The following is a 22,139-nucleotide window of genomic DNA, read 5'->3' as shown; positions in this document are numbered from 1 at the left end:
AGTTATAAAGACGCTCGTCTTGGCACCTTGTTATATATCCCCTCACCAAAAGTCTCGTATAAACCATAAATAATGGATATTGTATAAATGTGTCATGTGTATGAGAGCAGCACGTGCAGGTGAATACTGACCCAGGTAAAGGATCGTCGGGATGAAACCCCAGCGGATGACGAACTGACCGCATTGAAACACCTGCTGCAGCCGCTGCTTCGTCTCTTTACTCAGTTTCGTCATGATTTAATTCAGATTTATTTTCAGGATTCGCTCTGGATCGGACGTGCAGCAGTGAAGGACACGGAAGAACTGCCGTAAAGCGGAACCGGGAGTGTGCCGGAAAGTGCGGTGAGGTACCGATCCGTTTTGCGACAGTTGTAAAATGGCGCCACAGCGACACGTAATGGACCTGTGAGGAACATCATTTACATCACGACACTACGTGAGAATTGAAATAATTACACATATAAATGAATTAAAACAATGATAGTAGTATTATATTTCATAAATATCATGTTGTAAATGTGTCAATTATCATAGATACAACTTTCTTTGATATTGTGATATTTATTTATTTGATGATAACGTGAACTTGATATCCAATGCAAAGACTTCTATAAAACAACTTATTTCAAACTTGAAAATGTTATTTTCTAAATTACACTTTCTACACTGATTTACAACTACACTTGTAAAGCATCTTGAAATAGAAATCTTTATTTTCTCAGACTGTAACCATGTTATTTTCTGAAGAAAGGCAAAAAGTACAATAATATTTACAATTCACGATAAAATGTTCACATTTCAAAAATAATCTGAATACAGACAAACCACAATTTTTGTTGTTCCACTTCAAATATAAGCACAAACCGCTGCGACAAAAACAAGAATATGCATTTTTCCAAAAACAAGGAATAAAACAATAGACAGTGCTGTTTAAGAACGCTGTACTAATACAAGATGGCAAAATCAATCCAAGTCAAATGACTCCGAACTCTTCATTGTAAGGAAGGATTACAGTCGTATCATCACACTGTTTAATGGGTCTCTCATCTATGTTGTGCTTTTTTGTGAAGCATGACATCAGTTTGACACATGAGCATCTGGTTAACTAGTTTAATACCGGTTATCAAATATTGGAAAACACAATTACCGACCATCTCTCTAATGTGTCAATAAAACATCTAGTATGGCCTCAGGAATTCTTACATGCTGCAAATCAAATTATATTGCTTTTGAGATACAGAATGAATAACAACAAACAATCACATCTACTTTTATTTAGAATCTAGCTCATCCTGATTTTCAGTTCGGCTTGTCTGATTGCGTTTTCACAGAAACAATGTGAAGTGATGGCTTTACTTCAATCCCAGTGAATGCTGGGAAATGAAGGGTTTCCATTCTACAATTTGAGAATGTTTGAGCTGCAAACACACAAATACACACACACACACACACTCATTTTACCACATTTAATATGTCTTAAAAGGAGCATTTGATCATCGTTTGTAAATCATTTCCCAAGCATGCAACTTCCCAAACACACATAGATACAGCTTTAAAAATCCACAGTACAGCTCATTTTCAAACATTCACACACATGTAAACTTTCGTACCGACAGAGACAACATGTTGACTTCATGGACGCTTTGAAGGACATGATAAAAACACTTCAAAAATACATCACTTTGGGAATTATACACAACTGACAAAACCGTAGGAAAAAAACGATTTCATTTTAAGGTGCTGTAGTTTTGTGCCACAAAGGGGCAGAAGTGCCAAGTTCAGGATTTTCCCCTTTAGTCGCATTTCTGGGACGACAGTGGCCTTTCATATCTAGTGTGGAAACAAGTACGATCTGTCCTTTGTAGAGTGGAACACAGCTTATGGGGCAGGGCTGAGAGGTCACAGGTCAGAGGTCACATGGTTGCTAATGGTGGGCGAGCGCTGCCGATGGGCGGGGCTCAGGTGTTCTGAATAGGTCATGCCCTCTTCTCGGAGGAGGCCCTCTGAGACATGGTTCAAGATGGGACTCTGAGCACGGCTGGACGGCTGGTTGCCGGCGGTGACGCCCAGCGCGTTACTGACCTGCTCGAAAGAGCGCGAGAAGACGGCACTGGCGGTGCGGGACAGGCTGAGCGAGCCGCTCTTGGGCACCGATTGGCTAGCCGTCAGCGTCAGTCGCTTGAGTGACAGGAGCTCGAGGTTCTCGCTCATCGCCCGTACGGCGGCCTGCTTACGAGAGAGAGGATCCAGGCTCGTGGCGGACTCCTTGTCTTTCTCCTTGTCCTTCTCTTTGCTGGATCTGCCCGTCAGGCGTCGCAGACCTTTTCCAGCCAGCTTTCCAGCTCCGCCGCTAGCCGTCGCTACAGTACCGGCGCTGTTGCTGACGACTATCGTCGGTGGGCTGCTCCGCCCGCCGGACGCCTGTGTACAAATGCCCTCATCCACCTCCGCGATCCCCGTCAGCTCATCCGGGGAACCCAAATCCACTGCGTCTGTGAGCAAGTGAGAAAATTAATGACAACATGAAAGTCACACATTTTCATCTGATGACACTCTGGAACATCTAAGGTCCACTGGTGTTTTCAAAACCTCTTTTTATATGTGGTTTTGCCATACATCCACACGCAAACGCGGTACTCGGTCACTGAAACCGAACTTTTTTGAAAACTCCTGCCAGATTTTTATAAACTCCAGTTTCAGTGTTGTCGTGTAGACGGTGAAACCTGAGGTTTAGCGTACGACGTTGAAATGCGTGCAGCTATCTCAATTGTTTGACACCAGATTGGGTAATATCGGCACCTGTTGGTGTGGCATGCTTTAGACAGCGCTTTATGGCATGTTTTTGCATTTTCGTGTGGACGTGTTTTTTTTAAAGAAAACATTTTTGGCAGTTTGTAAATATACACCTGTACGTGTGGACAAGGCCTAAGAACCAAACTATTGATCAGCTGATCTAATAAAGGACTTTTTGAAATAAAATGTTAAGAGAAAACACAACACTTGGTGTCTGTTAGGATCTCTCTGTATAACAGAATCACTCGCTTTAGAAAGATAAAGAACTGGAGGTGTCGGGGAGTTTCAGCAAGAGATGTTGGCTTATTTTTAGAAAAGAGGAAAATGTGCAACTCCTCAAAACAAACTAGGACACAGAGAGAACAGACTGGAGATCAGACGAAACAACAACAAAAATGACAGACAGAAGATTAAATAAGCTCAGACATGACCAAAGAGGAAACAGATCGGCAGGCAGATCAGTCTAACAGAATGTTGTGAAGATGATAACCCTATAATTTGAGGAAGCAGACAATATCAATGCCACATCTTCTATATTAGTTTTCAGCTCATATTTTCATGAAATATTTGCTTGTGATCTGTTGATTATATCGGATTCATCACAGCTGCCAATCTGTCTCATTTCTCGAGCAACTACAAGGAGGCGGTCTCCCTTGGCAACCCAGTGGAAAAGAGTTGGGAAAGGTTTCATGAATCCTGCTTCTCTGAAAGCAGCAACATTAAGCAGGATGTTAATTCAAGCATTTCTTAGGTTAGTTTGAGAGTTGAAACGGTTGGATCGGATGCAAACACAGATGTGCAGAGGCAGGACCAGAACTAAGGAAACGGATAAATGTGAGTGAGACGGAATATGACGGAAAATGTTATGCGCTTTGTTTTCAAAGCCATTTTCCAGTCCAAGACATGAAAAATGAGAACTAACATGATTAAAAACCTTCTTCGCCCCACACAAAATACCTCTGGGCCCAAAGGGAGAGGGATGGGCGAGCAAGACGAGGGGGTGGGAGGGGTTCTAGAACTGAACCCGCCCTGCGGAGGGCGTCCCGTCTTCTAGGTGCCTCCGCATGGACTTCTGCCTCCTGACTTCTTGACCTCTAGGGTCGACCCCCACCTCTGTGGAGCCCCCTAGCGCCTCCCCCTCCATCCTGCTGCGAAGGGCATCTCCGTTGACCAAGCGCTCTCCGCTGACCCCCGTTACACTAATCTCAGGGATGGATCCCGTCGGGCAGGAGTCAGGGGAGTCTACGGTCTCCTCCTGTGACTCTACACACACATAGACAGATGGATATATGCATGATGGTTGATGAGACACCAAAATAAAATATGATTTAACATTTCAAGACCAACGTCAATCAATAATAAACGGATGGAAATGGACAGATGCTGAAACAAAAACATAGATGAGCTGTGCATCACATTGACATGGCAAAAACACATCGCCATGATCACCGATGTTACACCAGCCATGACTGCGTTGGCTGCTTGAATGTGACTCACTATCAGAAACCCTTCATTACGAACAGCTCTGTGATATCAAGTGAACGACGGAAAATCGATGGAAAATCCTAAGCGCAGTAAGCGTGATAATATTACTGTGATTAACACACAACACACAATCTATTTCTATGGCCTGTCGAAATCGGTCTGATGTTTCAGGAAGTGCGAGTCGCCATGGCAACAATGAGCGCAACCTCTCATCGTCCGCAGCTGCGCGCCGCTCACCGTGACGTTTCCAGCGATGCCCTCGGATGGACAGGCTGGTGACGGCGTTCCGTGAGATCCGAGAGGCCGTTGGTGTGATTTCCACCTGGATGGATCGAATTCCTTCTTTATTAGACTTGAGAGAAGCACCGTGAAGAGAAGACTTGATGGCGTTTCCCACCTAAGAATGAACAAATAAAAGCTTGAAACTCCACCACATAACCGATGTCTAGAACTCGAGTGTTCCTGTAACAATGGCGTTGTAACATGATGAGAGAAATGTTTCAGAAATGTTTGTAGTCTGCAGAGCTTTGGCAGGATTTCTGTCATATTTGCCCACGCTTGAGGGATCTGAAACCCACCAGCAGAGCTTCTGGGAAGAGATCCAGTTGTGCCCGGTACAGAACATCTTCCAGGGCATTAGACGCCAGGTCCACATCTCCGCTGCACCTGCACATGACAGACACGTGTCACTGCACATCAAACATCATATCTCGCATGACGCACGACAAGACTTTCGGTAAATAAACGACTTTATTAACTACCGTCGAAAACTTCAGCATACAGGCTTGGGACTTGGCACGATGGCAGAATATTTATTTTTGGTTAAACCTTTAGCAAACAGAACTGCTCGAACTGGTTTCATTTTAGCGCAGTCATGTCCGAGAATACAAATCTCAGTTTGAATGCCGACAGAAGGGGCGTGGCCTAGCACCTGCTGATTTAAAAACAAAGGCGAAGGTGAAAGCGTCTGTTTAGAATCACTCACAAAGCGAAATGAATGCCTGTGATCAGCTGCACCAGGAACTCAGACGTCACCATCAGACGAGAACTGATGCCTTTATACCGCCGCATCTGTTGCCGTGGATACCCACAGATGGAGACCCTGAAACAAAGACAAGATGCCATGGACACGTCTTAGAAAAGTTGGTTGGGTAGTGTTGCACAGTAACGTGTACTTTCTTGTTGTGTACTCTTGCACAATGTTCATTGTTAAATGAAACATTTACTTTTAAAAAAAGTAAAAAAAGGGTTTAACCTTTAACCTGATTTTGTTTTTTCAAATCTTCATAAGCATGTAGTCATTTATTATGTTCTTATAAAAAGCGACTTAAAGCATCAGGGAGCACTGAACATTTTCAATATCTTAAGATTGAATGAGTTGATTTCATTTGTATGAATCAAAATGCATTTTAAATCCATCTTTGCTCCATGTTTCTGCCATCGGACCTTTGACCGGCTCCATCTGCTACCACTGGAAGTGATCTTTGCTCGCCGGTCTGTAAACATCAGCTGATTGTTTAAGTAACCAGTCATATGATTATCACTCCCTGAATGATGCAGCTTAAATCATTGTGGGAAAAGACCAATCGTGGGTCTCTCTCAGGTTCAGTGTATAAGCGGATCAGGGTGATTGGAGGCGGAGGGGATCATGGGGGATTTGAGATGAAGGGAGGCATTATCTACACCAACACCTGACCCACAGGCCCAGACAAAACGCGTGTTTCTTTACATGGTTTTAGAGACGCGTGTTGTATAGTCATAACAGAAAACAGCACATTATAGTTTTTCTTGAACTGTTATCACACAAGCTACTTCAAAAGAATACCACGGTACACGGTCATAAAAAATGATTGGTGTGTGTTTATACGACAAACCTGGAGCTGAGCTGACAGAGAGATTGAAGAGATGAAGTGCTCATGTAGCTCAGAGCAGCGTTATAACACAACATCAAAAACGTCAGGACATCGAACCTGAAAATAAAAAAGCACATTACATCATCACAAACACGACAGACTCACTATACCTACATAAACGTCACAGGAAGTACTGTGCAGTCAGCGCTCATTCCCTGATTAAAAATGTATGTCTAAAGTAAAAGCAGCGAGCGCACAATAAATATTTGATACGACACACGCACCTGTTCTGCGCTGTAAACGTCTCTCTCTGGAGGTGGGGACCGCTGTAAACCACTCGACTCAAGCCGTGATTGGCTAAGGCTCCTTCCGTCAGGGCCAGAGAGCCGAAGGAAGATGGCTGAGGGAGGAGTCAGAGAGACGGGGTTTATTAGAACGTTTGCAGCGAGACACAGACACGATCAGCAGGATGTTTGATGGACTGACCTCATGGTACAACGATGGTTTAGATAAGGAGGGGATGGCAAACGACAGCACTTTACTCTGCCCATCTTTATCAACGATTTCCTGAGAGAGAGAAAAAGAGAGAGATCATCGTTTGAATCCTCTCACACGTAAAAAAAATTTGAGAACACATACAGAAATATAAACCATCATTATGCCCAGCAGCTCTCATGATAAAACTGTATTGTTTTCTCATTTAAAAAAATAGAAGGTAATAAACACAAAAATGCGACGTTCATGAAGATGAGTAACCGCAAAACTGTTCTGGGAAGAACATTGAATTTTCATCGAGAGTTCGCATCGAATGGGAAAGCCAGTGTGTGTGAATCTGTAAAAACATGCCGCCCACAGCCCTGCTGTCAACCCGAGGGCCTGCAGTCGATAATGTCACAGTGATTAAACGCTCCCTGACACCCGGATGGCATTTGATTGACAGATGACCTAATCCATTATTTAGGATGACCGTGGGGAGGGTGATGTTAATCATGAAAGACCCCCTACATGAACATCCACCTGGGCTTCACCTTTCACTTCCTGCTTGAGAATTTCACATTCCTTTGCGATGGATCCACACACATACAGAACATGTATGTGTACAGTATGAGAATAGAAAGACACTGACCAGGTTATAGATGCCGAGCAGAAGAGCTTCTATACACCCGCTGCAGTGAGGGTCTCTCCCGGCACTCACGGACAGGTAACTCCAAACCAGCTCCGGGAGAAACTGCAGCGTAAAACGCTGAAGACGCGACTCGCCGCTGCGGTAAAACTCGAAGAGCTGATGACACACAGGCTCCAATAACTGAAAGAGAAATAAAACAAACACGATTTCTTCTTTCTCAAATCATCATTTACCAAAATTAACTAAAGCAATCATGCTTAATACAATACGAGAAAGAACAAAAACTAATCAGGAAGGTTGGACAGGAACCTGGCGTAAAACACGCACAAAAAATGTTTTAGCCCTCAATTTTAGAAGACAGCACTATAGGGCCGGATTTGATTGGTTCCCCATGGATGGGCTGTGGGATTATTGGCTAATATTATTTTTGCCACTGATTACATCAGCGGAGGAGAAAAGATGGGCAATTCTGTGAAAATGTCAACTTTACAACGAAAAAAGTATGTTTTTACCAGTGGTTTTCCCTAAGGTAACAGCACAGATTTTAACATTTGGTGGTTCAGATACCCATGTGAGATCTCTCTTCAAATTTGTAAAGCATTCGTTTTATTTTTAGTTCATGATTTTAATATGAAAATGAATATAAAGTAACTATGTTATGTTCTATAAAGAGGCATCACTTCTCCATTCATTGGGTATTATTGCTTCAGGATTGTGCGTTTTATTTTACAGAAATCCTACAAAGTTTATTTGGTTTATTTCCCTTTTTTTAATATATATTTTTTTCATAGACTGACATTTTTTGATGTTTATCAAATATTTGATGTTGATGATCAACAAGGGTTCAGTAAAATATAAACAAATGGTAAAATATAATTGTAACAAATTGATTCTCTGAGCATCTTAATGTCACGTCCATAACGCTAAAATTGACCAGATGTTTCAGCAGAAAGTTTTTACATTTTGATGAAAGACTACAAGGAAAACTGTTTTCTTTAGAGCAATGCGAACATAATTGTGCACGATAAATGAGAAAATTCTCAAGAAACTATACAGGATGGAGTTAAAAATATCTATAAGGAGCTTAGAGATTAGAGTATTTTCTTTATATCGGTCTCGCTGTATGACTGTGAGAGAGCCAAAGCTTATTATATTTCTGAGACAGGTGTGACAATAGACTAGAAATGAAACCCCATAAGGCACCTCTCCACAGGGCCAAACACACACGACCATAAACCTCTTTAAATAAAGTCTTTAAAATGAAGATATTTTCCCATGATGATGTCATTATCTGGTCTTTTTCTAGTAAGAAACTGACAGCTCTGCCTGAAGCAAACACATGTGGTCTACTGAAAACACCGCCGTCATTCATTGCAATGTCATGACAACGGATGTCATGATTGTGATATTGAAAGAACTGCTCTTTAAATAATTCACAAATACTCCAGACGCACATCTTGAGCTGTGGCACGGGCGATAGACCTCTGTGATATTGATTTTAAAAGAATAATCTGTATAATAATAATCTGTGTGTTTTTTTATGTCCCAGAGCTAATATGAACGGCCCGGAAACACAAGTCAAATCTGTACGGCTCAATTCAAACATGTATTGCAAATGTGGTTTGAGTGGAGGGTTACTGATTATCGACGCTGATAAGATATTCTGTGAATAATTTTGCACATTTATTGAATGTTGATGGTATTTTTGAGTAAATGAAGACCGATTTTTAAGGTTGCTATTAGACATCAAGACAGGCCGACTCACATCGCTGTAATTTTCCCGTATAACCTTGTAGATCGCTGGAACCAGAGATCCTTTCTCCTTCAGAGAGGTTGCATAGCTGGAGACCGATGATTCTGGAAGAGTCTACAGAAGAGAAAGCACTCATGAAATAACTGAAGATAAAACAACTTTAATGAAGACAATGAGTATATCACACACCTTAAACTCCGACAGCCACTCCTCCACTACACCCTGATCCATGCCCAACATCTTCCTTCATCGGGTACAAAGAGATTTTAACCTGAAACACATGAAACAAACCAACATCATACAAAATCCGTCCTATGTTGTGACAGCAAAAATTAGACATGAAACAAACTAACATTGTATTTTATACTATAGGCTAAATATAAATATTAAAGTCCCAGTGAAAGTAAAAATTACAATGCCTATTTTTTCATTAAAAATATTGCAGCATTTAATGTAAATAGTTTGTCAGTGTTGGTCATTCTCTATTAAAACATTTGAGTGCCCTATTAATCATTAGTTCAAATCTGAAAATGCACGTCCTTTCTGTAATGACTATCCATTTTAAATGACGTAAATTAGATGTCTTCAATGATGCAAGTAAGACAGCTGGGCGGAGCATCCGTTGACTCCTCCCCTTCAGCTGTCAGTCTGCTCCCAGTTCCATTTCAAAATGCAATAGCTGCTTTTATACATCAAATCGCAGAGAAAAATGTAAGCCACGCCCTCCTATTTACTCATTAGAAATTCCATTTCACTCGGAAATGCGTCAAAATACAGAAGTAAAAACGATTGCAACTTCAGGTTCAAGGGGACTTTAATAACCTAAAATCATATATTATTAGCAGATTCATTTCTTATTTTTTGCTGTCACACTATACGACACAACGGTGTATTTGTCATCCATACACCCTCTGACAATAGTTATACTGTGGTAAATCCCCATCCCTGATTTTCAACAACAGACAGGAAACATTAATCTATCAGGCAAACCAGCACACAGATGGCTCTTCCACTATAGACAGCTACAGGGATTATTATGGCACTGATTTATTTTGGACATTACCCTACACATCCTCTGTAAACACAGTGTGTCTGCGGGTTGTTTACGGTTGCCGATCAACATTCAACAGATGTCTGATCACAGCTGCAACATCAGCATCCAGTCGTACTTTAGTGTAATGGATTATCATCTAGAGGCCGATTGATTCATCGTTTTGCAGATTAATCGGCACCGATACAGTCATTTGAACTATCGGCTATCGGCAATAATTCCCACAGATAGTTTTTCGTGGTTGGGTTTGATCCAGATGCAGCAGTGGAAGCTCTACTGTGATACGCAGATGGATAGTTCCAAGTATAGTGTAAAACAGCGACCTCTAGAGGTGGACATAAAACTGACAGCCTGTTTGGTTTGTTTAGCCTGTTTAGACGCGAGACCACAGTCTGCGGAATACATCAGATGGGGGTTTAAATGTTTCACAATGACAAGGTAGAGCCAGTTGCAGTAAACATGATGTTAAAAATGCATTTATTTATTATCTATATGCTGCATTTAATGGGGAACAGTAGTATTTTGCCGACAGGGCTGAGAGCACGCTAACGTTAGCTTAAGAAATTATAATATGGTGACAAAAATACACTTAGAAATGTTTACATTTTATTCATGTAACTAACTATGGAAAGGCATTTGTGACTATTGTGTGTGTGTGTGTTATATAAACAATAAAAAAAACTATCGGTAATTAATCGTTATCGATAGGGACTGACTACCTTAGTTATCGTTGTTGGCAAAATCCAAGAGGTCGACCTCTATATCACTTCTAATTACCACTATGAGTCTTACTACATTAAGTTGCCTAAAATAAATGATGACATTATGTATCAGAAAAATTGATTATTTCGACGATTTTATCACAAAACTTAAAGATAACCTAACATATGTTACATAAATATACATAGACAGACACAAACATGTATACACACACAAAGCCCCTTTTATACAACGTAATGATTCAAGGTTTAACCTTTGACACTCTTCATGTAAATGAGGTTGCAAGAAAGTCTTGCATGTGATGAGGCAAACCAGATTTACAAACCATCGCACAAGAACAAAACGCTTCAAAGAAAACTTAACAAACCGGATCATCATGACTATAACCATAATGACTACAGACTAACCCTAAAACAAACCTTCGCTCATGTTTAGAATGAGGAAAGAAAACGCACACGACAGAAGTTCCAGAGGTGTTCAAATCTAGACATCTGAATAATACAAATCGTACTCTTGACTTGGGTCAATGTGGAACCACACGAATACTGACAATCCCTCACTCAACGCAGTTCATTTCTAACATGTTTTTTTTTTAAAGGATTTTGTTTGAAAAAAGCTTCATAAAGAACAAACTTTACAAACATACAAAGCTTTTAAAAGACCACAGATTTAAGATATGTACTGTAGACGGTGAATAAACGTTGAAAGATCAGACAGGTTTAGTGTTCCCAACTGCATTAAAAACATTTACAGTCCCTGCCACCTCCGGACATGATATTAATGCTCTTTTATATAAAGCAAGGAGCCAAAACACAAACACACACTCTATTTCTATTTCTCGTCGAATCTTTACGATACCTTACTGTCATCAGTCTTCTGTTCTCTCAATCGTTCTTCATGCAATCCCTCCGATCCCCAAGCAAATCTCCCATAAGTCTGACTGTTTCTTCACAGAACTGTGACACGCAACAGTCTGTGCTGCTCAAACCTCACTGTAATTACAGCAGAGAGAGAGAGAGAGAGAGAGAGAGAGAAAGTTGTAAACACATGTGTTCATTCACAGCATAATTGATCAGCCCAAACACACACTCCCATCTGAAGTATGTGTGTGTGTCTTATCCCTAACACAAGCTATTGGATTGATGGTTGTGCTAGGATTCACTTTTTGTTTGAGGAAAGGGATTTGCTCGTTTCCTTCTATGGTGGTTGTGCCGTGAGCAGTGACTCACAGACGTGGAGTTATTTTAAACCTTGAGACCGCTTCTAGATTTCACTGCAGACTGGATATAAAAGAGAAAAATGGATGACAGGTTTTGTTTGAGTATTTAATGATTATCCAGAAGCTTCAGTCATCACCTGACCAGTCATTTGATGAATTAAAACATTGGCGACCTTTGACATCAGAGAAGAAATTATATACGTTACAAGACGGATTCTGGATCAGTAATCTGCCATTCAAACAGTCCGATTAATGTCAACTAGAATCTGACAGATGGGACCACAGTGTGTATTTGTGTGTGCGTGTGTGTGTGTGTGTGTGTGTGTGTTTGTGTGTGTGTGTGCGCGATAGTGAACAATATTTCCGAGACAAATCTGAATTAAAATGCAGGACAACTGTAATTATTGAAGATATTTACAGGATGCCACTTGTGAAATTAAATACTGAACAGGAAACACGAAGTATCATCCACAGGAAACATCACAGCTTGGTCATAAAACCAAAGGTGGGTTACGTGGTGTCTATTGCAGACAATAAGCACCCGTAATAAGCTACTCGCACATTTTGCTAGTTATGTTAGACGGCAATGCATAAAGACAGCAAAAACACCCATCTCTGTGATTTTACAGACATCACTGAACTATTGGCACACCACGAATGCCCGACCAAAAATAGTGGCATGGCATGAACACAAGAAAAAGCTGAGAGCCGCAGTGACCCGAGCGCCACGCTGATGAAACATATTTCTAGAATGTGTCATGGAGAAACTCAGACCCAGAACACAAAAATATCATCTTGTTTTGAAGAGATCTTCAGCTCTGAACACATATGGTATATAGAGTATCATCATGTGGTCATTTCTTTATATGCTCCAATTCAATGAGTATATGTTCCATTTCCGCTGTGACATGTGAAGTTATATCGACTGCGATAATCTTCAGTTTTACATTTACAATTCAAATCGGTCAAAGCTGCCATACAAAAAACCTCCCAACTTCTGCCTCTTTATTGCCAAACAACACTAAAAATGCAGGTTACTTTTCGTTACGTAGGTTGGGGTCAAACAATGTGACACTTCCCAATAAATCATACCTGATAGGGTGTCGGTAAGGAGTTACAACTGGATGACCGATTTTTGAATATTTCTGACACCTGTGAAGTTAAGACTGTCCTGCGCAAAATTCTGATTAAAACTGCAAAAAACATGTGTATTACAATAACATGGATTCGCTGGAATTAAAACCGAAACAAACTTTGGTCATTTGATAACAAATAGGCATATTCAAAACATTTATGCAGTGCAGTTAGCAGTATTTTGCATGCTGCTTCACAACTAAAAACTAGGGCTGTGCAATATATCGAAAAAATATTGCGACATTTAGCAATAACTGAATTATTCAAACAATGCTGATCCAAAAGAACTTCTTGTTTCCTGAACAAAATGCAACTAACTGAACATTTTCAACTGAATCAAGATGTTAAATGAAAATTTATTAGTTTTACAAATAGATGTTTAACAAACTTCTAGATTTAATGTTATAAATGTGACAGGTACATCCCTCCAGCTGCAGGAGTTTCATTGATTTTAAATGCGTGCAGTAATTTGCGTGCCATGACACAAACGGTTGCGTTTAAGGCACAGTGTAAAGTGAACTCCAAACAGATCCTTTACACCATCATAAATGGTTACACAATATTTTTTGCATAATAGTTGGCCAATGTGCTGCAAAACCGATGCGGAGGCAGATGTGTCGATGCATGCATCGTCAGGAGCTCATGAGGATGTATCGCCGTATCCATATTTTGAACACAGCCCTACCTAAAGCAAAACAAAAATGCACGTTTTCTATGTACATATGCAGTGAATCTAGCTAGCCAGTCGTTATATACATGAAGAGAAAGAGCATTAGCGATAGGTGATTCGGAGCATTATATCAGCCCGATCCCCGATTGTGTAGCTAAGTGCTCTAAATGTTCTGTAATGCTTAAGTAAATACTTTCTTCTCGCCCTCTGGCTGATGATGACGGGAACACGAGGCTTATTAGACCCAACAGCACAACACAAAACGCATCATTACAGCTCAATTCTAGACTTACTGGCATTAAACTTCTCAAAGTACCACACATACTGGCAGAGCCCGTGATTAAAGCCCACGGTGAGGTACGTCTGGTGTCCCCGCTGCGTCTCGCTCAGGGTGAGACACTAATGAGGGTCCTCAAGCATCCTGCTGAGTGAACCTCTCATCCATCATCACAGAGGCGACCTAAACGCTGTCAGCGCTGGATAACCGAGGGATGGAAACTCAGATAACTTTACACCAACTACATAAATAGTAAAGGCCTATTTACAATTTATTTTCCAATCAAAAGATGTAAGTCAATATTAAAGTGACAACACCTGATTTATACATCAGCAATGAAAGTTAAGTCAGGTCTTTAAAACAGGGCAAAGCATTACATTAAGAAGCACAATATGACCAGATACAAGTCTTAAAATAATGAATTAGTTCAACAGCTGAATGGCATCATGCACTTGTATTAAACCCATTAAGCGTTTGAACCACGTGTCAAAAAATGTGTCATTGCTGGTCTATAAATACAAAGGCGACACGGGAAGTGTTTCATATTATAAAAATGATTTATACATGCTTCTGACCACGAGACTCCTCCTGATTCCTAAAAGCTGATCTGCGGTTCTGTATCCACTTCAGGTATGAAATCAGAGAAACCTCAAAGCAGCGCACCTTCAAGATCTGATCGATCCAGATTGAATCTCATCATTACACATGAACAGAAAGCCTTTCGGTGGGAGATGTTAGAGAAACTCATGGAGAATGAGTTAAGACAGAAAAACAAACCCAAGCCGTGACACAACATCCTCAGGAACCTGAACCCGTCAGGAAAAACTGCAACTTCAGGAAACCTGACTGCCAACAGACAAACCACCTCGCTGACAGACTTCACTAAACCAGCCTGGGTTTCTTAACAAAAGAAGGAACAGTGACATGGGAAGGGCAACGATATGTTTATTTGTCGAAGCAGTTTGTGCTGAATCAGATAACAACCCAACACGGAAAACTACAGCGAATTTGTGTGTGTGAGAGTGTAGTAATTTCAGTTCCTTTTAACACATTTGTCACAGTTAAATCAATTCCACAGATTTTTCAGCAAATTAAATGCAATATTTCACAGACAAACACACACACAGATGACAAAACAATCCCATAAACCTTCATTTCTAAAGAGACCTATACTAGTAGACATTTCTTAGTCCACACACCCAGGGCTGACTGGAAAAACACACATTAACTCAAGACGTGACACACACTTCACACTCCATTGAGTGTGACTCACCCAACAACACACACATACAAACACATTCCCATCTCTATACACTCTCACACAAATATAAAAATAAAACACTGCATTTTGTTGTACTTACTGCGTTAAAAACCCTCAAATCCAAATGACAGACAAATATCCCAGCAGCACACCCACAGCTCAGCTTCTTTCATTGCACAAACGTTGCTTCATTTCCTGTTTCAAACCCTCCAAACCCCACCCACTTGCCCAGGCCCGCCCGGCCACGGCACATGACAGAACAAGGACCAATCAGAGCGCTGGAGGTTGCTTTTGGAGGGGTGTAACAGAAATCTGCCCCGTCTGCTTCGACCAGTGCTGCCAGACGCATGCCCAGACGCAACACACAATTCTACAGCTGCAGGGATTCAAAAACTGGGAGTTAACAGGATCTGACGGGATTCTAGGTCAAAAGGCCCAATGAGAGAAGCAGTGACCCACAATGGCCCAACAGTGCAGAAAATCACCCTGAAACACCCCTGAGGCAACAGTTTTATCAAATCCACCGAACTGAGTGGGCACCACAGCAACTTAAAACGCTTCCACTCCCACACAGAGCTGAATAAAGGCAGGTAAGCCCGTCTGCAGCGGCTTTTATCAGTAGATCACGACTGGATGCGAGTGTGTTGGACTTTGAGCTTCAGGGGTTGATGGATTACAGAACGACGGAGAAACTGAAAGCTGAGGAAAGCAAAGTGAGTCATGTGCATGGATTAGATACGGAACACAATTTCTGATATCTTTCAAAATTCCAGAGCTTGGTTCCAAAATGAGATAACACCGTTTTTAAAAATGTCAAAAATCATGTTTTTTATTTTGTTAACATGTCCTATTTGTGTTTAATTGTGTTAGCCGGTTGAATTTTTTTGAGTTATTATGGCTTAAATTAAAACAAACAAACTGCAGTTTGGCGCAGGCTCCCCGTGACCCGAGGTAGTTCGGATAAGCGGTAGAAAATGGATGGATGGAAACTGCAGTTTGATTGATAGTAATTGGAATGCATAATAAAAAAACGTGATTTTTGGCAACAATCTCATTTAGGAACCAAATTCTTCATTTAATGATACTCAATACTTTTGCTGCACACGCAGAGTAATTAAAGTAGGGCTGCAACTAACGATTATTTTAATAATCGATTAATCTGTAAATAATTTTTTCGATGAATCGGATTAAAAAAAAAAACACAAGAAAAGCAATAATTTCCAACCCTTTATTCAAAAGCAGAACTAAAATCTTTAGAAAGTGCACAAGCATGTTGCTCCTTGAACATCCCTGAGCTGTTATAAAAATAATAAAATCAAACAAAAATGGACTAACACAAAAAACATACACATGTATGCTTTACATCTGCCAAATATATAGACTTTTTTAAAATAAAAGTGCCACCTGAGCTGCCAGAACAATAAATAATTTATAAAAACTAAAGAACAATACAAATCAGAAAACTTAACAGGATTTGTTTGAATGTAAGAACTTGTTCTCTACACTACACTGCAGACAGACACTCGCAGATGCACACACTCGCAAACGCACACACTTTTGCAGACGCACACACTGACAAACACTGACACACACACACACTCTCTCTCAAATTCACTTGAAGCTTATTCATTCAATTACTACCATCATTGTAGTAAGTGCAAGCTTCATTTATACACCACATTTTAACAAAGCTTAAGATGACCAAGAGCTATAAAAGAACTTTAAAATTAAATTAAAAAGTACAACACACACAAATATATTTGTCAATAATAACCTATATGGGAGAAAGCACAGAATAGCCTATACACTGCAAAAATTGCTTTTCTAACTTAGTAGTTTTGTCCCGTTGTCAGTCCAAATTTAAAAAAAAATCTTATATCAAGAAACATGTACTAGACACATGAAAAAGCATAAGAAATTATGTCTTGTTTTCTGAAAAAACACGTCAAATTAAGTGATTGTTTGCTTAAAGCAAGAAAAATTATCTGCCAATGGGGTACAAAAATAATCTTAATGAGATATCATTTCAAACAGAAGTTTTAAGCATCAATTAATTTTCTTGCTAGTAATCTTGATTTAAGATTTTTTAGATATTTGGACTGGAAATTAGACAAAATTACTAAGGAAGTTTTGCAGTGTAGCTATACATGACAACAGATTGATAAATGAATGGTCCAAAAAAGGCGAGTGAATAAAAACGTGCTTTTACTCTTACAATGCAAAGCGCAAAGTAACTACACCACCCCTGATTATACTGTTATTAACGAGCTAATGCTAACTTGTGATGCTTGTCAATCTGGATAACGAGTAAACACCAGCACCAGGGACATTACGTTCTTCACTTCGAAACGGAACAAAAGTAGGATTCTGTAGTGACTTAACCTGCTGTTGAACTCCCTTCCTCCTCATCACAGACTCAAACATGTTTGCGTTTCAGATGCTGGATCATTGCCGCGTTGCTCCCGCCATGTCGCGTTTGCATATTTTGTAGTTAACACAGTTTTTCTGTTTATTTAGTGTGAAATGCTCCCGCACCTATGATGACTTGGGTCGCGCTGATTTCTCTGCCTCCGTCATGTATCTTTCCTCCGCTCGTTTTTTTATTTTTGCTCCGCCCTGTCTATGAGGCGCCGAACTCTGCTAGAATCAGTGCGCGAGAGAGACCGAGTGTGTTTACTTCGCTCCGCGCTCAAATAAAGTTTTTTTTTAATAACCAAACGTCTCCGCGTCGCGCGACACAACGAATCGATAATGAAATTCGTTGAAAACTTTTTTACTAATCGATTTTTATCGATTTTATCGATTCGTTGTTGCAGCCCTAAATTAAATAACAACAAAATTCGCACCCATTAAAAAATATGATTTTGATATAACATTGAAAATATTTAGTGCCAAAAACACAGTAAAAAAAACTTAGAACTACTAACCACTTACTATAGTATTTATTATAAAAAAAACTGGTTAACGCTGCCTGGGGTGATAAAATATATTTTTACAAATGTATTTTTGCATACCTTGTTAGCGATGCCATTTTTGTTCAGTATCTGTTTTCTCAAAATCAGACTATCCACATAATAGTCCCCATCTTTCTTTTGTGGATGAATTCATAATCCATTTACTTGTTTCTTTCCATACTTGTGTTGCTTGTGTTCATCACGATACAATGCAATATCGATTTTCTCCGGAAACGAGATGATATTTGCCAATAATACGTTGGAAATTTCTGTGATCTGATTACAATGTTATTACATTTATCGATATTTATCAATATTACTTGTCTAGCTTCCATAAGCGATTACATTTTTTATAACTCAATGCTCAATGTGCAATGGACATTTGTATTTAGACTTACGTTTTTTGAGGACGTGGAGGGTGTACCTCATTTTGATATTTTACGTGTGGCACTGATGCGTCGATTAAATTTCTAATGAAACGATGCATCCTGATCCTTCCATATCGATGTATTGTTACAGCCCTAGTTGCTTTTACCATCCAATAACTTTTTCTCTTATGTACTTAAATGTAGTTTTACGTCATGTATATTTTGCATGATATCTAGTTTACTTTATACTAAGTAACTCTAAAAGCGCATACAAATGTTGATGTCAGGAATCGCACACATATGTACTTTAGTAGCAGTAGAAAATGTAAATCAGATAAACGCCTATAAGAAAATAAAGAAAAAGAAACTAAAAGGAAAAGATCTGCCGGTGGCTTATATGACAACAGTCGAGAAAGTCTTTCAGGCTTCTGTGCTAAAAAGTGACTTTCAATGAGAAAGCACCCTTTTTTCATAAACGTAGATAAACAATGTGTGAAGATGTGCAGAGTGTTAAAAAAAAAGTGTACATATACAAATATCATGCTGCATTAATCAGTCCATATCGATTAATTGTTATGCCCCTTTCTTATAGTATCAGGCTGGTCAGAGTAAACATGCGAAATGGCTTTTTCACAATCCATACAGAACATGAGGGATCTCTTTAGATCAACATAAACAAAGACGCACACTAATGGGCTCAAATTCCAACAAAAGAGAGACGAATGATTCAGGTAACCTGCCGAGTGCTCACAAGAGAACCGACTCAAGTATAGAGCAACGGTTCACCCAAAATGAGATTTTCAGTGAAAAACGACTTCAATTTCACTCTGTCACACAAAGTTACTGTAGTTCTGAAAGGATATTGCGCTGGGTCCATCCACATTCACTTGGTATTGAACAAGAATAAAAACCTATGGGCAAAAAAAGTGTGTATGTCTTTATTAATTTCTTTCCTCTTTTCAGTCGTTTCTGAATCCGAAAATGAAAGGTGAATTACATTATCCTATACGATTGAAAAAAATGGATCCCGATGCTACAAAACACCAGCATTAAGGACACTAACAGCAAGGTATTGTGTGGTGTCTGAATAACATCTTAAAATACAATTACAACCCCCCCCCCCCGAAGAAGATCTCATCAGACTGAAAATAAGATCACCTTTTATATAACGTCTTTTATAACTCATATTTAATGCTACGAGACATTTAAGTAATTATGCAACTCGCACACGGCGCAGCCGTCTGAGTAACGTTTGTGCTTATTCATTCAGTGTGAGAAAATCTCAGACACATTTGACCATTAAGTATAATAACCACAACGCCAACAACCTGACAAACACACAAGGGAACATGTTATTTCACATCACAAACATGAACAATGTTTCACTTCTGGTTTTTGTGAGTTTAACTTAAAAGCAGAAACTAATGACATGCAACATGAAACTTGAAAGTTTATCATCATACAGGCTTGCAAAATAAATGAATTCACGCGGCTACAATATAAGTAAATTAAGGAATTATTTTAAGTCTGAATGACTATTATTTTGTATTGACGCATGCAATGCAAGTAAATTTGGATAGCATTAAAAGCATCATTTAAGACTTGATAAGAAACCTATAGATACACAAAGTCAGAAAGATAAGTTTTGTATGGCAGCTGTGAAGCGCTCGGCTCCGAGGAGATGCTGTCAACACAAATAACACCCCATACACTCTTTTTAAAGGAGTTTAATGAACTGCTTGTGTTATGCATTCAGACCAGAAACCAGCACACACCTCACATCACCTACACCTCACGCACCAATATAATAATGTGACACTTGCACATAATCTTAATAAAGTGCCATTTAAAGGTCAGATGTTGAGCAGACAAAGCCAAGGCAGTGATCAATATGCTCCACAGCTGCAGACTGACATTTCATTAGCGGCATGAGGTCTGGTCAACTGCATCTTATTCATGCCCAAGCGCCATCCATTCACACAGCCGTCCTGAAAAATAGTTGCTACCACAGTTTATCAATATCAGGTTTACTTTCTTCTAACTGTTATTCTGCAACATGGCAACCCTTGTCGAAACTCCATCCTCAACCCCCAACATTCTTTTTGCAACGTAGGCCTCAACACAACATCCAGAAGTTATGATGGATAAATGAAAATGCATAAAACAGGCAGCGGGTGTGCGATCTGATCTATAGAATCATGTTCTTAAAGGGGTCATATGGCACGAATATGTGTTTTTCCTCTGTCTTTGGTGTGTTAAAAGTTGCCCATGCATGTATGAGTCACGTAAAATTGCAAGAAAAAAATTTGTCGGAACAAAAGATGCATTCTAACTAAAAGCGAATGCTCACCCAGACCTTCATGAAACGCCTCGTGTAGCCACACCCCCACAAATCTATTTGACTAAGACCGCCCAAATCTATAGGCAAGTAAGGTGGTGTACCTGTCAGTACAATTACTTTGGAACCTGATTTTCCAAATATGGTAAATGCGTTACATTTCCATCACACGCTTGCAGTATTCGACCAATCACTACGCACTGGTAAACTGGCCAATCATAACACACCCCGTTTTTTAGATCCGTGAGCGAAGTTTAAATTCGGTGCGTTTCAGAGAGGATTCTGGAATATATTGCGCTTAAATCGTGTATACGCATTGCATAACATCTAAAACAAACGTTAATATTGTGTTTAACAACAGCTGCACAGTGACCTCACACATCTAAACGTGCATTAATCTGCTGTCAAATGAAGCAAACATGAGTTGGTTCTCAGCCGTTGCGAGTTCATCACGTTCTCAAATGATAAAAAACAACAACAGCTTTGCAATCACTATTAAGACAGTTGATCAGACATCCTACAAAGACTGCGGAAGGAACTCATGTGACTGGTGTGTGTTGAACTCATGATACGCCAATTCATGAGGCACACACATGCACACAAGTAACTTATGAATTGTTAAAACATCATTTGTAATTTCTGTCACAATGAGAGAGAGAGAGAGAGAGAGAGAGAGAGAGAGAGAGAGAGAGAGAGAGACCGGCGTTCGGACTCTTTAAGGTCTGACAGGTCCTGCGTTAAAGTGCGTTGTCAACTTACACCAAATACAACGTTTGTCATTCATCTTTTTAAAACGCATTATCTGTGTAAATGTCCACTCACATGCACGCAAGTTTAATGATAAACTCGGTTTAATTCCACACGCGCGAGATTGTGCCACGCCATCCATGCACACGAGACAATGCGAAGGTCATATGAACGCAATATTGCAATATTTACTCACTTATCATTGTTTTTGCTTAGGATCTGCTTTGTTCGTCTCATTTGTCTGTCCATTAGTCCATAAATGCGCTTAAATGTTGCAGTGCACGCGCAAGACCTTCAACAATACTTTCACACACTTCAGTCTAACATGTAGCGAGTTAGAATTTCTGATCGACGACAGCGCGGACCAATAGCAGAGGAGGATATAAAACC

At 39.9% G+C, this 22,139-nt stretch overlaps 1 protein-coding gene across 8 annotated transcripts; it reads right to left on the bottom strand.

Moving 5' to 3' along the window:
• Window positions 1–690: 690 nt before the first annotated feature.
• On the bottom strand, window positions 691–22,105 carry hycc1 (hyccin PI4KA lipid kinase complex subunit 1). 8 transcript variants are annotated; one of them, XR_008905921.1, is made up of 13 exons: window positions 21,946–22,104; window positions 11,640–11,773; window positions 9,200–9,281; window positions 9,023–9,124; window positions 7,258–7,437; window positions 6,618–6,698; window positions 6,416–6,531; window positions 6,153–6,248; window positions 5,264–5,380; window positions 4,857–4,944; window positions 4,516–4,675; window positions 3,751–4,056; window positions 2,353–2,492 (listed from the first exon to the last, which is right to left on the bottom strand). XR_008905921.1 is itself a non-coding variant. In XM_056741117.1 (12 exons), the coding sequence occupies exons 3-12, from the start codon at window positions 9,248–9,250 to the stop codon at window positions 1,900–1,902; spliced, it is 1,584 nt and encodes a 527-aa protein (XP_056597095.1). In that variant the 5' UTR covers window positions 9,251–9,281; window positions 11,640–11,773; window positions 21,946–22,100; the 3' UTR covers window positions 691–1,899. The 8 variants fall into 8 exon arrangements, 6 of the variants coding, with proteins under 6 accessions (XP_056597095.1, XP_056597100.1, XP_056597096.1 ...); XR_008905922.1 differs by having other exon boundaries at window positions 2,365–2,492; window positions 3,716–4,056; window positions 21,946–22,105; XM_056741117.1 differs by lacking the exon at window positions 3,751–4,056 and having other exon boundaries at window positions 691–2,492; window positions 21,946–22,100.
• Window positions 22,106–22,139: the final 34 nt, after the last annotated feature.

The sequence above is a fragment of the Triplophysa dalaica genome, chromosome 25 (assembly GCF_015846415.1).
Source record: "Triplophysa dalaica isolate WHDGS20190420 chromosome 25, ASM1584641v1, whole genome shotgun sequence".
In the NCBI taxonomy this organism is placed as follows: Eukaryota; Metazoa; Chordata; class Actinopteri; order Cypriniformes; family Nemacheilidae; genus Triplophysa; species Triplophysa dalaica.
The sequence above is the reverse complement of the archived record's forward strand: the minus strand, read 5'-3'. Positions and strand labels throughout refer to the sequence as shown.

Coding starts and splice junctions, on each gene's coding strand:
- hycc1 (XM_056741117.1), bottom strand. CDS start 9,250: ATGTTGGGCATGGATCAGGGTGTAGTGGAGGAGTGGCTGTCGGAGTTT. Junction 7,438..9,022: donor TACGGGAAAATTACAGCGAT/GTGAGTCGGCCT, acceptor TTTCTCTTTCAG/TTATTGGAGCCTGTGTGTCA. Junction 6,532..6,617: donor AACCATCGTTGTACCATGAG/GTCAGTCCATCA, acceptor CTCCTCCCTCAG/CCATCTTCCTTCGGCTCTCT.